We start from the raw sequence: 16,991 nt of genomic DNA, 5'->3' as shown, positions 1-16,991 counted from the left end.
GACAGCGGTCAAGAACATCCTGAAATACCTGAAAAGGACTAAGGATATGTTTCTCATATATGGAGGTGACAAAGAGCTCACCGTAAAAGGTTACATTGATGCAAGCTTTGACATTGATCCGGACGATTCTAAATCGCAAACCGGATACGTGTTTACATTAAACGGTGGAGCTGTCAGTTGGTGCAGTTCTAAACAAAGCGTCGTAGCGGGATCTACATGTGAAGCGGAGTACATAGCTGCTTCGGAAGCAGCAAACGAAGGAGTCTGGATGAAGGAGTTCATATCCGATCTAGGTGTCATACCTAGTGCATCGGGTCCAATGAAAATCTTTTGTGACAATACTGGTGCAATTGCCTTGGCAAAGGAATCCAGATTTCACAAGAGGACCAAACACATCAAGAGACGCTTCAATTCCATCCGGGATCTAGTCCAGGTGGGAGACATAGAGATTTGCAAGATACATACGGATCTGAATGTTGCAGACCCATTGACTAAGCCTCTTCCACGAGCAAAACATGATCAACACCAAGACTCCATGGGTGTTAGAATCATTACAGTGTAATCTAGATTATTGACTCTAGTGCAAGTGGGAGACTGAAGGAAATATGCCCTAGAGGCAATAATAAAGTTATTATTTATTTCCTTATATCATGATAAATGTTTATTATTCATGCTAGAATTGTATTAACCGGAAACATAATACATGTGTGAATACATAGACAAACAGAGTGTCACTAGTATGCCTCTACTTGACTAGCTCGTTAATCAAAGATGGTTATGTTTCCTAACCATGAATAAAGAGTTGTTATTTGATTAACGAGGTCACATCATTAGTTGAATAATCTGATTGACATGACCCAGTCCATTAGCTTAGCACCCGATCGTTTAGTATGTTGCTATTGCTTTCTTCATGACTTATACATGTTCCTATGACTATGAGATTATGCAACTCCCGTTTGCCGGAGGAACACTTTGTGTGCTACCAAATGTCACAACGTAAAAGGGTGATTATAAAGGAGCTCTACAGGTGTCTCCAAAGGTAGATGTTGGGTTGGCGTATTTCGAGATTAGGATTTGTCACTCCGATTGTCGGAGAGGTATCTCTGGGCCCTCTCGGTAATGCACATCACATAAGCCTTGCAAGCATTGCAACTAATGAGTTAGTTGCGGGATGATGTATTACAGAACGAGTAAAGAGACTTGCCGGTAACAAGATTGAACTAGGTATTGGATACCGACGATCGAATCTCGGGCAAGTAACATACCGATGACAAAGGGAACAACATATGTTGTTATGCGGTCTGACCGATAAAGATCTTCGTAGAATATGTAGGAGCCAATATGGGCATCCAGGTCCCGCTATTGGTTATTGACCGAAGACGTGTCTCGGTCATGTCTACATTGTTCTCGAACCATAGGGTCCGCACGCTTAACGTTACGATGATAGTTATTATGAGTTTATGCATTTTGATGTACCGAAGGTTGTTCGGAGTCCCGGATGTGATCACGGACATGACGAGGAGTCTCGAAATGGTCGAGACATAAAGATTGATATATTGGAAGCCTATGTTTGGATATCGGAAGTGTTCCGGGTGAAATTGGGATTTTACCGGATTACCGGGAGGTTACCGGAAAACCCCCGGGAACTGAATGGGCCTTAGTGGGCTTTAGTGGAAAGGTGAAAGGGGCAGCCCAAGGTGGGCTGCGCGCCTCCCCCCTCCCCTAGTCCTATTAGGACAAGGAGAGGTGGCCGGCCCCCCTTCTCTCTCTCCCCACTTGAGGATTCCTATTCCAACTAGGATTGGGGGGGGGAGTCCTGCTCCCGGTAGGAGTAGGACTCCTCCTGCGCCTCCATAGAGCTGGCCGCACCCCTCCCCCTTGGCCCCTTTATTTACGGAGGCAGGGGACACCTCTAGACACACAAGTTGATCCTTGAGAACGTTCCTTAGCCGTGTGCGGTGCCCCCTGCCACCATATTCCACCTCGATCATATTGTAGCAGTGCTTAGGCGAAGCCCTGCGTCGGTAGAACATCAAGATCGTCACCACGCCGTCGTGCTGACGGAACTCTTCCCTGACGCTTTGCTAGATCGGAGACCGGGGATTGTCATCGATCTGTACGTGTGCTAAGAACTCGGAGGTGCCGGAGTAACGGTGCTTGGATCGGTCGGATCGGGAAGACGTACGACTACTTCCTCTACGTTGCGTCAACGCTTCCGCAGTCGGTCTGCGTGGGTACGTAGACAACACTCTCCCCTCTCGTTGTTGTGCATCACCATGATCTTGCGTGCGCGTAGGAATTTTTTTGAAATTACTATGAAACCCAACATTTGGCCCACAAGACATCGGACAAGAGTAAGAAGATGTCAGTGACAAACAAGAATAATGTTGCGAAGAAGAAGCTTCACCATCGCACGGGGTCAGGTGGCTACCTCAAAGCCTGGCCGTTGTGGGCCAAGGCTGAGAATGACCTGCTTGATAAAGGGGTCAAACCAGAGACATTGAAGTGGCCAGACTGTTGCCGGACTTGGTTCTTCGGGGTTGGCGGAACCTTGGACCATGTATCAGGGAAGTGCGTTTGGATGGACGAGCAACTGAGAATACCAGTCATGAAGCTTCAGGAGTATATCGATGCAGCCCAGCAAGGGACGTTCGTTCCAGACAGAGAGAACGACGAGCTCACAATGGCCCTCGGGAATCCCGAGCACCCTGGACGGACACGAGGCACGCCAGGCTCCGTTCCGTGGAAGGTTGGGTTTCTGGACGCAGGCGGTTACAAATGCCAGGAGAGGAGGAAGAAAGTGGAGCATACGCAAATTCAGAAGCTGCATGAAAGGGTACAAGCGCTAGAGGAACGAGACGCAGTTCGCAGCAAACGACCTGCTGAAGCTTCCCCCGAAGCTACCCCGCCATCTCAGCGGAGAAGCAGCATGGCTTCCACCGAGCTTCTTCAGTAGGAGCATGTCTTCACGGCTCCTGCTAGCTACCCCGTGGATGCTATCACGGAGTCTCAACATTGCCACCTTATGACGCAATGGATGAATTTGAAAGTCAAGGCGGCTGTTGGCTCTGTTGCACCTCCTGAACCCGGCGCAACCTATCACTACCGGCCGATTCCAGAAGGATATGCTAGCGTGATGGTGGATGAAATAACGGAGGGATTTGAGGAGCTCCAGCTTGACCACCCTACGGGTGAAGGGGAGACTCGGCTGGGTTTTTCTCTGAAGACTCCATGCCTATGGCAGAAGGAGCTCATCAACCTTCTGAACTGGACGCCTCCGCCTCCTCCTCCTCCTCCTCCTCCGGCGAGTCAGGGCACTCCACCTCCTCCTCCGCCGAGTGATCAGGGCACTCGGCCTCCTTCTCCGACGCGTGGCGGCACTCCGCCTCCTTCTCCGCCTGCGCCGGCGCTCCCGAGCTGCCAGCCTCGTCCTTCTCTGCCTCGTTAGCAAGGGCGGAAGAGACCCGCCACCGCTCCAGCTGCTCCGGCGCGTCGTAGTCCTTCTCCTCTGCCTCGTAAGAAAGGAAAGAAGACAGCTGTAGCCGCTCCGTCTGCTCCGGCGTCAAGCAGTACAGCCAGAGGCGGGAGGCAATACAGATTCGGTCCTTCTTTGAAGACTCCAGAGAATTTACCATACGAGAGGACCCCGGAGGAAACCGCGAAGATCGTGGAAGCCCAAGTGATGAACTTCTTTGAAGGGGTGAAAGCAAGGAAACATCCACCTCCGGAGGAGAAGGTAGATCCGGTGAAAGCGAAGCGCACTTTGGCTGCCCTGAGGAAACCACCAAAGTCTCCGTCGAAAGGCAACTATGAGCGCATTATTGAAAGGTCATTCATCGAAGCGGGGCAGTCGGTAAATACTGTCAGTGATCAAAGGTTAGCAGAACGACGAGCTGGGAAAAAATTGCCCAGCTCGGCAAACAAGCGAACCAATCGTGCCCCCCGCTCAAGGTGTCTAGCGATATCATCGCTAATGATCCGAGGATGGTGCCCGGTTATACCAATCTTGGAGATTACCTGCCCGACGATGTACATTTAGATACAATGGAGGTGGACGAACACAGATACGAGTACGGGAAGCCTCTCGTCAAAGATGAAAGATCTCTAACAACGATGATGCGAAGATTCCATGATTGGTAGATGAAAACCTGCAGAGAGTCTGGGGGGAGCAATATTTTGACACTGAGAGTTAAAGAGGAGCATGACCTCGTTGGAATTGAACTGTTGAATGTTCCATTTGAGGAGTTCTTCCAGTTTTTTAATCAAAAGGCCCTCGATAAATTGACGGTCACTTGCTACTGTCTGTAAGTAGTACTACTTTTTTCATTAAGTCTCTCTATATATAGGTCAGCTCTTTCATTGCATGTATTTTTAATTATCCTCGCTATATTATGCAGATTGAAGATCGCCGAATTGAAGAAAAGACAAGAAGGTGATATTAGGTTCATTAACACAAATCTCATAGATGCATATATGGTTAAATCTCAGGCCAGAGATACCGAGGCCAAGTTGCTACAACTGTTTGTATTAAATCAAAACAAAGCTATAATACTCTTTCCTTATAACTTCAAGTGAGTGTTACTGTCTTATGCATATTTGGTTTCCCTTAATTATTAGTCGAGGTTATAGTAATGTAATTGATGAGTTATGCATGCGTGCGCAACTTCCACTATATTCTCCTAGAGACTATAAGCTTGAGCAGGGACTAGTAACCGTCTTAGACTCGAGACGAAAAGATCCCAAGGAGTATGCGGACATGACTGAAATTCTAGAGAAGTAAGTTAAATCGATCATTATCGCACCATATCGGCAACTTTGTTCATTTCCTGATATCAAGTAATTGTTTTCTTTGTCTGGCAGGGTTTGGAAAAAATTCACCTCAAAAACTCCGGGACTGCAAAGAAGCTGCAATTTAAACACTCGAAAGTAAGTACTATAGTAACATGTTTCACGCATCTCCTAGTGATTCAAGCACTAGTTTCATTAATACCATTTAGCATGCTTGCTTATTAGTTTGATTGACCTCTATTTCTTGTAAAGTGGTTGTGGCAGGAACAAGGGAATGATTAATGTGGATACTACATTTGCGAGTCCATCCGCCACACGACCTGTGAGCGGGGCTACTCTGACAAACAATATGAAGTGTGTAAATAATAATATTCATGATTTCATTTTATTACCATCATTTGTGTTGAGTTTCATTTATTCATATATATGTATTGACATCCTTCTTCTTCAAATTAGATGTTTCAGATGCGGGATAAACTCCTACCACCAGATCGTATGCGAGCAATTCAAGAGGAATTGGCGGCATTCTTTCTTGACCACATGATCGATAAAGACGGAGAATACCATGTGAACCCTGTGTTCATATATAATTAGGAGATTATATTGTAAGAGATAATTATATTGTATATATGTAGCCAGTAGCGTCGGATAGATATACGAGAACTTGTTGTTCGACCAATCTCTCGGAGAAGGAGAGGTGGTCGATATCACTTCTCTCTGTATGCATATGTTCATGACGATCTTCTGTTTCCTTCATTTGCTTACTAGCTAGCGTGTCTAGTCCTCTCTATACTGTACGTAGCGTCGACCAAGCACATAGATAAGAGAGGACACTTCTCTCTATTAATTAGCTAGCTAACACAATATATAAAACACCTAAATTAACCCCCCAAAACCCTCAACCCTCCCCCCCCTTCAAAAAAAAACAAAAACCCCAGCCCCTAAAATGTTGATGCGCGGATGCCTATTGGTCCTTATTGGTGGATGGTCCCGGTTGATTCCACCAACTGAGACCAAAGGGCCTCCTGCCTGGGTTCGCCGCACCCGCCACGTGGAGGCCCATCTGTCCCGGTTCGTGTAAGAACCGGGACTAAAGACCAAGGGCATTAGTAACGACCTTTTAGTCCCGGTTCCTAAATCGGGACAGAAGGCCCTTACGAACCGGGACAGATGGCCCTTTTTCTATTAGTGAATAGAGGTAAAAGGTGTCTATCGACCCTGTTTGTCACCTGATTCAGTGATGTACTCAAAATGGCACTTACCACATGTGTCGTTGTAGCATTATATCTACTATATCATCTCAACATCGGAGAACAATAGGTCAAGACATGAGAGAATTACCGACTGGCTTAAACACAATAGATTAAGACACAAGAGAATCATCAACGGCCTTAAACATTGGCACGGCATGGCGCTGCGCCTCCGTCTGCTAGTATGAAACAATCCGACAAGAAACGTGAAACGGAGTAGCTTTTGCAAAATGCATGTTGACATCACTCTTTGCCACACATCGCAGCAAAACATAGCGAATCCAACAAGAAATCAGCAATCATCGTATTAGCTTAACAAACATTTCATCTTTTGGTCATCAAAGTATAGAAAAACGGAATCAGGTTGGGAGCATCATTTGTGCACACAAAAAGCCTGAGGCAACGGCCTGGTATATATATACATTGAAATTTGTTGCTCATCCCAAACACGTAGCAGTTTCTTTCATCATGCTATCATGAACTGAGCTTTGCTGTTTAGCTTGATCCTTCGTCGTATCTTGGTTATTGATTGTCTCTACAAAGGTGTTTGCATTTCTTGTTCCCACGCGTTTGGCAAGAGCTTTTTGAAAAGGAGAATGAGCCCAGCCTCTGCATCTGGGTGATGCATGCAGTCATTTTATTAATTATTCACAAAGACCTTACAAGGTAATACATTAGGTAGTCTGAAGTCATCATCTTGGCAACATCTGTCGTTATTCCTATCCACTCGATGAAAGGGTGCCGATTGTCTGAGCCGAATACCGAACAAACATCACACCAAAGCCTAACATCTAAAGTCGAAGGCCCCAACCAAGCCGTGTTGCTGGGTCTGGGGCACACACCGGTCTGGAGCACTGTCAGAGCCCGCCGCCGCTGTCTTCATTGATCCATCTCCAAAGCAGATATTGACGCATTGACCTTGCCTGGGCTGCCTTCGACGCCATCATGGCGCCAAACAACACCACCATCCTACACGTATCCATCCACACACGTCCGTCGCCGAAACTCCGCAACGCCATGCCACCGAGATCTGTCGCCGGCCTTGCGGTAAATGTAACACCGCTCCTCCCCTTGTCCCTCCAGCCAGCACTTGCTCCAAAACGATGGCCCCAGGAGGAAGAACGACACCGAAGGCGCTGTCATCGTCCGATCTGGTAGACCCAGATCTAGGGTTTCCCACGGAACATCCCGATCGAGTTGACGTGACCTGCAACGACGATGCCTCGAAAAGGAAACGATATCAGAGACGCTACCATCGTCCGCCAAGACCGCAGTCAGGCGTGATTTTCACTGAAAGCCGCGTCGTCCCGATCTCATGGCTGCTGGAACCGCACGGAGCCTCGCCGTGAAGAAGTATGCCGCCGTTGGTACTCCGGCAGAGATCTTGCATCCCCTCACCAATGTCCCTCCACACGCCGCCGGCCGGCCAAGACCACGCTGCGGTAGATCTAGACGGGACGCCAGATCCATGGACGCCGCGACCAATCTCCAGGCAGATCCATCCACCACGTCATCCATGGAGTGCTAAGCCTCCACCCATGCACGTCTTTGGCAAGAGCTGAACAACAGAAACAATATCAGAAAAAACAATGTGTATAGCTCTCCGTGATACAAGAAAGAGTAGTCACTAGTTAGGTCTAGTATAGAAGCGATACAACAGATAGCTGTTTGAAAATAACTGAACAGTGGAAACAATATGATCAGAACAACCTTTTTGTTGATGTGAGCGATCTTCATCTTGTTCTCCTTTGATACACACCACTTCCTTAGTGTAGGGCAGCCAACAATTTCAAGAATGTAAAGCTTGGTCAGTTTTTGTATGCTGTCCGGCAAAGACTTGATCCTCTCGCAGTGCTCGATCTTCAATTTCTCGAGAGAGGTAAGTTCTCCTAACCAATGTGGTAATGATGTCATGCTTCTGTACTTAAATAGACTTAGTTCATGCAGAGACGTCAGCTCAACCAACCAACTCGGGAGTTCTGCCTGGTCTAGTGACAATGAATGGAGGCACAGTGATTCGAGGGAGGAAAGGTGTTGGATAATCTCACTTGAGGTGGTCAGATCACTGCAATTGTCAATACTTAACTTACGGAGGGCAGGGAGGTCGTGAAGCAACCTCCACTCATGCATGGGCACCACGCTGTCATAAACACTCAGATGGGAGAGGTGCGATGGGCTCTCACCCTTTGATGATAGCATATTATCACAATCTATTATCTCCAAAGAGATGATAGCTCTAGGAAGGCATGGTTTTATCCTCAACTTGAGACATTGCTTGATAGTCAATGTTCGAAGCTTAGGGAACATGAGCTCATCAGCACCTTCATCACCACTGGTATATTCCGTGTTCCACTCTTCCAAGCCCTCCATACGGTCTATAATCAACGACCGTAGGTTTGGTAGTTTACCAAGTGGTGGTAGTTTGTTGCAATTAGGAAAGTCATACAAATATAACCTACAAAGGTTAGGGAGATACTGCCTCATACCCATAAGCCAATCAGGAAAGCTGACACTGCTGTAGCACTTTATAGACAATGTTAGTACACTGATTGGTGGCACTAGTTTTTCCAACACCTCCTTCTCATCCACAACCATCTCGGCACCTCTGGTCCATTGAAATGACAGCTCACTAATTTTTTGTTTCTCTATCAATTTTATACTCTTTGCTTCTTCTGGAGACATCACATTTTCAAGTCTATCTATCATCAGCCTATCAGGATTTGTATGCTGAAGCAGGGTGATATTACTACTACATTTATCACTTGAAGCATGCACCACAAAATCTGGCAATGAGGCAACATTTAACCGGGAGAGCGCGGATTCATCCAATTTAGAACAGCTCGCCACATCCACAACCTTCAGACTAACCATTTTAACCATACTATCAGGAAGCTTCTTTAGATTGTAGCAGCATGAGAGATTCAATGTATGAAGCTTCCTGAGGTTGCCAATACTTTCTGGTATACTGAAAAGCACTTTATTCAGAGACAAGTCCAGATGCTCTAGATTGGAAAGGGTGCTGATAGAGTCAAGAAAGATGCCAATATGATATTCTGATGGGGCCATAAGGTGCACACACCCCGATAGATTTAGATACCTGAGTTTGATTAGGTTACCAATTACCTTTGACAGCCCTCTCCTATTCGCGTCTTTAATAAAAGGAGATGATAAATTCAAATATTGAAGTTTTGTAAAGCCACCAAAAGCTTCTGATACAGACACTTGGCAATATGATAAATCCAGGTGTACTAACTGCTTGAGTTCTGTGAATGATACCGGGAGTTCATTTATTTTCTCGCAGCGTGATAAATCAAGATGCATCAGACCTTTCATAGCACCAATAGAATCTGGCAGTGCAGAGAAATAGGAATCTCTAAGGTTGAGGTAATTTAATTCTGAGAGCTCAGTGATACAACTGGGAATCATCTTAGCTTGGATCTTTGGAGCGCACAGAAACCTCAACTGTTTCAATTGACTAACAGAATCTGGCAACTTTTGTATAAGGCATCCACTTAAATCCAAGACATGGAGGCACGTAGCTAGTGAAAATGCATCACCGCAAAGTTTTAATTTACCACAGTCCAGAAAATGCAGCGCATTTATATTTGCAGGACAAGTCACGGACGACTGCAATGGCTTGCTACAATCTGTAAGCAATGCATAGCGGCATCTATTTCCCCCAGTACTGCCCTTGTCGTTAACTTGATCGGCCAAGATCGCCCTTGCAAGATCATGCACTAGATCATGCATCGTGAATAACGTAACAGCTTTGTCCTTCTGACCATCACTCTGCAGCAAAAACATTAGTGGTGTTGGAATTTTGAACTTATTTAGTTTTATTGGCCGTATATTCATCAATAGAAGTATTTTCATATCATTAAGTACACCAGAGTGGCACCTAACTGCATGTCATTTTGTATTAGAAGAAACTGTTGAAATTATGCACACCTTTCAATCGGAACCAAGAAAGAGCCAACAAAACCCAAAAATAAACTAAGCTAAAGAAAGCGAGCTAAACAAAAATACCCAAGAACTGTACTGAGGATCAACAACAGCTATGGAGCTGGGTCCGGCTCGCATGCTATGGAACAGAGCAGCATGCTTAATAGTAAAAAATTGTTCTCCCTCCAATCCAAATTAATTGTCACAGCTCTAGTACAACTTTAGTACAAAGTTGTACTAGAGCTGCGACAATTGTTTGGATCGGAGGGAGTACTGAATTCTTCTGCCAGTTTATACTAGTATTTTGGCACTATTATGGGTATAAAGCAAGAAAAGCAACTAAAGGTGGTATGACTAGATTCATATTTGAAAGATCAGGTTGTGGTCAAATGTGCACCTAGGAGATCATGCAAAAACAAATAATAAAAATTTAAATTCACAAATGGTTAACTAGAAGTCAGGTAGTAAGTGGATTAGAAAGACAGTTCTGCGGGTCAATCAACAAATGTTTTGCTAACAATGCTCCAGCAAAAAAAAAAAAAATACCACGGTGAGCTAACCCAGGCAACCTAGCATGCCATCCAGGCAAATCGCGCACTCATCACACACATGAGAGGAACATGGGACTAGGAGACATGCAAATTTTAGGCTTATGACCTCAGGCTTTTCGCGATCAGCACAAATCACTCCCTGTCCTTCCGGGTTCGATGTGCTCGAGGTGAACTGGACACCAACGATCGTCAGTTCAGCAGAGATGGAGCCTCGACACCAAAAACCCTCACCAAGTTACAGTTATATTCAGCCCCAAATCTCCTTTTTTTTCAACTTCCAAGTTGGGATTTTGGGGTTAAGATTATTACCTCAGTTGTGCAAGGATGTGAGGTTGATTGGATCATTACTAGGCTATTTGTGGGTGATGTAGTCGTCTTTGACGCTTGTACATGCTATGCTAGGGTTTATTGGAGATAAAGATTAGATAGGATGTGAGTGAGAGGGTTTTAGGGGTTAATCATGTTATAATACAAATGAAACTTACAACAGCACTGATATCTTATAATAGAAATTTAAATTTTTGAATTGAACAACTGATAATAAACTAAGTCGTTATTGTACTGAGCTCATAGTTTGAAAAGCTAAAAGATACTAGTGATCTCTACAAAAACAATGATAAGATCCATTTTTACACCTGTCAACTATAGTCGGAGTACAAATTTACATTCAGTTCCAAACTTCTCTAATTTACATTGTTGAACTCTAGATAACAGTATTTTTAGTCTAAACATGCCCTCTTTATCAATCAACGGTAATGTTCATCGAAATACAAATGATAGCAGGCCGCTGAAGAAGCCAAAGATGTCTACCTACTAAAGATAACAGTTGAAACACCAATAGTAAGAAAATAACTAACAGTAGCCCAATGCTAATGACTGGGCCCACCTGGGCCAGCAGTACATGGGCCACTCATCCATCATATTAAATCTATTTTTACTGACATAGGGTAATAATAAGCTAGTGGTCAAATATGTGGAGATCTGTCCATTAACATGGGTCAATCAAAATCGAAGGTAGTAGATCAACATCTTCATTTTATTAGGTTATGTCAACACAATAATGCCTTTGTTCTAAGTGTCACTACAGATTATGTGAGTTGCAATACATATGATTGAAAAAAGAATACATGAATTATGTAATAACTCACCAGAGGTGTCTTTGAATATTGAAGGAAGGACATCCCCAAAAGTTGTGTAACATATTTCTCGCATAGCTGCATAGAATCAAATATACTACATTGCTCGATGAATTTAAGAGCAATCCATTGGTGAATTAGATCATACTTCACAATATTGTGACCTTTTGGAAAGACCGCACAATAAGTAAAGCACAACTTCAAGCATTCAGGCATATGGTGATAGCTTAACAGCAAGGATGCAAGCACTTCATGATTTCTTGATGATGGGTCATCTGTAGTAGATAGATTCCAGATATAATTGTCTCTCACCGACTCCCATTCATCAGATGACTTGCCGTTCAATGTGTATCCAAGCGATTGAGCCGCTAAAGCCACACCTCCACACTTGGTTGCAATCTCCCTTCCCGTATGCTTCATCTGTTTTTTATCGACTCGATCTTTAAAGGAAGTTTTTTCTTTTATTATTTTCCAACAAAATTTATCTGTTAAAGTCCCTAGCTTGTATGGCTCAACTGTATGACAAATTTCCCTTGCAATGGCTTCATCTCTTGTGGTTACGATAATTGTCACCATGCTGCCCACACCAAGCCTTAACATAGCCTTCAAAGATTTTAGTGTATCTGGATTCTTTTCCCACACGTCATCTAAGACAACAAGAATCTTCTTACCAGCAAGTACCTTTCTGAGTTTATTATGTATCATCTGCTTTTCAGCTACGTGGCTCTCCTCTGATAGCTGTGATAGTATAGAGTTGCCAATTTTATTCAAGTCAAGATTTTGGGACACATAGACCCACACCCGAGAGTAACCTGCAAATTGTGAAGCATTGAAAACTATTTGAGCCAAGGTTGTCTTGCCAATACCTCCAATGCCATATATTGGAAGGACAGTCATCTCGGGTGTGATGCTACCAGATAAAGTAGCCACTATTTTCTGTTTTTCTTCATTCCTCCCGATGATTAGTGCTTCTTCCACATCTGATGCTGTTTCTCGTCTGTCAGTAACTTGCTGCACAATAGAGGTGTTATCTAGCATGGAACTGAATCGATGGTTTTGATTTGTCCTGTTGTATAGTTGACCATTGTGGGATCAGGGGGCAAAGCTGCCAACTGCAAGAATTTTACTATTTGTAAGTGCATGGAAAGATCATAACAGATATCACGGTCATGATCTCCTTAAAAAAGGGAACATGATACAGTACAATACTGGAACACATCAACCCCTTCTTAAAAAAGTAAGACCTATAATACAACAACCGAATCACGAACCATAAGAAATTGTGTGTGACTAGCTGACTGTTGTCTGAGCTTACCTGCGGTACTGATGAACTACTACTCGCCCCAGTTTCAGTAGCAGACTTGACTTCACTTCTTGTTTCACCAAGCCTATTAACTATATGTTGTATATCTGGTCTTTTAGCTGGGTCGGAGTCAATGCACTCTATCGCTATTTCAGTGCATACTCGCACTTGTACCAGTTGTGTGTCCCCCTGTGTTTTCTCCAACTTATTTCTCCACCTCCCAAGTACCTGAGAAATTGCTTATGTGTTATGGTTTATGGAAAGGACCAACATATATTTTACAGAACATTCGGAGGATCGGTGCATCTTCATGGAAAGCAGAGTGGAAAAATCCAAAGAAGGAATAAAAAATATAAGATGTATAAAATCATAGCAACACTGTGCCACTCCGAGCAAAAGGTCTCCAGTATTTACACAAGACTTGTAATCGCACAGCAAGCTACACACTGACACAGTGAGCCTAGTTAAAACAAACTTCTAAAACTGGGAAAGGAGCAGCAGATTTAGATAGGAAATGGTACATACAGATACCCACTATATAACTATAGGAATACGGTAACATTCCCATTTACATTGTACTTGACACAGTGGCATATAAAAATAATTTAACACGCATCGTAACATGTTACGATTCTAATATTGGTCATAAATTGCAATATATGGTAAAATGTAGATGCATTATGTAACACATTGCTATTTTCCTACGTATTTTAGAAATTTTATGTTACATTGATACCAAGGGTTGTTTGATTCCTTTGCGGCTAATTTTTCTTTGCACTAGATCAAAGAATTACACTGTGCTGCGTCTAAATGGAAATATGATATTATACAAAGTAATGTAACACCGTAATTTTGAAACCAATCCTTTATACTGGACCGAACTTGTCATACCTTGTCAATATTAGGATATCCCTTCTCTCCTGTTAGTATCTCTATGATTATAATACCAAGACTATAAATGTCAAACTTGAATGTGATTTGTCCACCATAGAATTCAGGTGGCATATATCCCCTACATAAATATTTATGTAATGAAATTAATAGGAAAAGCGATCAGTGTTCATTCATGCATAAGAAAAAAGAGTTTCCAAGAGTCATAGGAAGCTTACAGGGTTCCGATCAATTTTAAAGTAATAATCCGGCTTTGGTTTTCTTTGAAGCACCTCGAGAGACCAAAATCAGCAATTTTCGGCATCATATTATCGTCAAGCAATATATTTGCAGGCTTGAGATCTAAGTGAACGATGCGCTTTTGGTGAAGATAACATAAACCATCACAAATTCCACTGATAATTTCATAGCACTTTCTCCATTCAAGTCCATGAGATGTATCTATGAAATGGGAGAATAGAGAGTATTTGAGATAAAGTCGTTAGGCATTGAATGCTAATTAAGTACATGGATGCTTGAACCAAATATGTGCCACATGATCCTACCAGTTATTTGCTTATCAAGACTCCCTTGGGATAGATATTCAAAGCAGAGTAACCTTTGTCGAACATCTGCCAACACAAGCTCTCCTTCATAGTTCATCATTTCACCTTGTGTGTCAGAGCAATATCCCAGGAACCGTACTATATTTCTGTGCTTTGCCAACATCAAACAACGAACCTCTTTGCTGAATTTCTTGTCATCAATATCAACCATCCCAGAAAGCTTCTTCACCGCAACTGTGCCATTGTCAAGTATTCCCTATAACCGTAAACATGCTTTGGCAGCGTCAAATTAAGTTTTCAGATAAACTGTGATCAAGATAAAGGCAGCTGAGAGTTAGCATATTCATACCTTATAAACTCTTGCAAAGCCACCATCGCCAATTTCATTGTCATCAGAGAAACCGCTTGTGATGTGCTCCAGAAGTGATAAAGGTAGGGCCTTTGGTTCCGCGCTGTCATCAAATAGAATATGCTCCAGTTCACTTCGTGAGGTAATAGCTTGGCGATCCATTTGCAGTTACAAACAAAATACCCTTGAAATAAGAGAAAGTGGGTTATTCATGAGTCTAGTAGACTCACATACTAGATTCTCAACAATCATGGTAAATATCATGACACGCATTCCTTTTCGATATTCAACACTATGATATGCTACACCATTAAGAGCATATTAGATAGTGCTACACTTTAGCATGAGACATTTCACAGAACCACTCTTTAACATGTCTCATTTCAGGAAATAGCACTCTCCCTCAGTAACATGTTATAGTTTTCACTTTTCAGGACTGCACTTAGACCTGTCAAGAAACTGCACTAAGACAAACATGTAACTTCGTGAATACAGTCAGTTAAAAGCATAAGCATGCGACAGTTTTGACCAAGTAATCGTAGCCTAGTAAAAAAACTTACATTCATTCAGAGAGGAATTACACAAAGATGACAACTCTACTGTTTTGCAAATAGAAAAGGTTGGATAACTATGCCCCCATTCCGTTGACGGGTAAAACTGTGAAGCCATTATTCTCAATTAACTCGACAAATACCATGAAGAGGCAAGTGTGTCTCTTCCCCAAACCCAGGATTAAGTTAGCATTAAGAAAATATTGTGTATGCCATCGGTACTTTGTCGGTTCTTGGATTTGCAATCACTAGATCAGAGTGACTTTCTTTATTCTCCACAGAAAAGGAAAAAAATCTAATAACTGAAAATTTCTGGTTGCACCACACGATAAAGATAAAACTTTCTTGAATCTGCTGGCCATAGTTGTCATATAAATAGCAGAACAAGTCAATGAGCTTAGACTCAATTAAAACTCTGCTTTTGAATTCTACATGAAGTGGCCCATAGTGAAATACGAATGCTTGTCAATCCTACAAATAATCGCACGAGCTTTATCAGGGGAAATCCTATTGAACCGATCCTACAAAATAACACGCAATTCCTTAAATCAAAAAGGTTCTTATCAGAATACCAATGGGATTTATCTGAATCAAAGATGCCACTGTGTGGATGACTGGTCAAACCATACTAAACATGGTCAAGAAGCAGCAGGTCCCTGTGCGGAGAAGGGGATTTTATCTCAGGACATGGGTGCTTCCATCAAGAAGCTAGCAACCAAGCAGACGCAGGAGGAGCATACTATACTACTTTCACTATGCTGACAAGATATCTTTTCCTGGAACAAGAGAAACTGTGATTTATTACCTGGAGAAGAAGCCCTGCTGCAGCGCTGCGAAGTGTTGCCCGGTGCCTGTGGAAAAGGGGATTTTTATCTCAGGAGGAAGACATGGGTACTAGTTCCAGCCGAGAGGTGAGATCCAGCAGAGGCTTTGTTTCTGGTCAACAATGGCAGCTAGGTGCAGAGCGGGTGGAGAAAATGGCTTTGGTGGATGAGTGGCTCCACGGCATATCACATTCTTTCTCAATGATGAGGGTTAGGTGGCGTGGGCCAAGCTTGGATGGAGAATCATTCATGTGAACGCTCAGATGCTCTAGCTTTACGGTCCACTAAATAAACCCCAGAATGCCCTCACCTCACTATTCTTGATTTTTTTTTGAAGACCTTTCTTCTGTTACTTTACTTGTTACAGTGCTACTTAGCTGACTTTTACACATCATGTTTCAGGTCTTCACTAATTAGGATGAGTTACATAAACAGGATGCTCGAGAAGAACAAAGAAGAAAAAAATAAGATGATTGACTTACCACATGACAGCAGATTTGGCTGAGCCTCTTCTACTCTGCAGTTCAGCTATTGATCCATCATCAAGATCCTAAAGGAAGGAACGATCCTGCACCCCTGCTTCCTCCTTCAGTCTGACGGATTCAGTAAGTGGGTCGGATTCAGGCGGATCTTTCTTCGTCAGTCCCAACTTAGGTGGGAGATGACGAGAAGAGGAGGAACAGAGGGATTCCTCACCTCGGACTCGGACGGAAGGCTGTCGCCTGCGTGAACCATCGGCCCCCCTCACATAACTCCGCCGCCAACGGTCGCCGGTGTCGGCCCCTCCGCCTCTCTCTCTCCCGCTCTCGTCCGTGGGTTGCGGCGGAACAACACAGCCTGGGCCTCCACCATCCCGCACAG

The 16,991-nt window shown here is 43.5% G+C and overlaps 1 protein-coding gene across 2 annotated transcripts; it reads right to left on the bottom strand.

Moving 5' to 3' along the window:
* Positions 1-6,635: 6,635 nt before the first annotated feature.
* LOC125506598 (cysteine-rich receptor-like protein kinase 10) lies at positions 6,636-16,326 on the bottom strand. Of its 2 annotated transcripts, XM_048671387.2 has the most exons (7): positions 16,112-16,326; positions 14,756-14,939; positions 14,407-14,662; positions 14,080-14,302; positions 13,862-13,982; positions 12,983-13,198; positions 12,553-12,779 (listed from the first exon to the last, which is right to left on the bottom strand). In XM_048671387.2, the coding sequence occupies exons 2-7, from the start codon at positions 14,915-14,917 to the stop codon at positions 12,699-12,701; spliced, it is 1,059 nt and encodes a 352-aa protein (XP_048527344.2). In that variant the 5' UTR covers positions 14,918-14,939; positions 16,112-16,326; the 3' UTR covers positions 12,553-12,698. The 2 variants fall into 2 exon arrangements, with proteins under 2 accessions (XP_048527347.2, XP_048527344.2); XM_048671390.2 differs by lacking the exons at positions 13,862-13,982; positions 14,080-14,302; positions 14,407-14,662; positions 14,756-14,939; positions 16,112-16,326 and adding exons at positions 6,636-7,596; positions 7,749-9,827 and having other exon boundaries at positions 11,680-12,779; positions 12,983-13,182.
* Positions 16,327-16,991: the final 665 nt, after the last annotated feature.

This window comes from Triticum urartu, chromosome 5A, assembly GCF_056163025.1.
Source record: "Triticum urartu cultivar PI428250 chromosome 5A, HENAU_Tu73, whole genome shotgun sequence".
NCBI lineage: Eukaryota > Viridiplantae > Streptophyta > Magnoliopsida > Poales > Poaceae > Triticum > Triticum urartu.
Note: the sequence above shows the minus strand (reverse complement) of the source record. Positions and strands in the feature narration are given on the sequence as shown.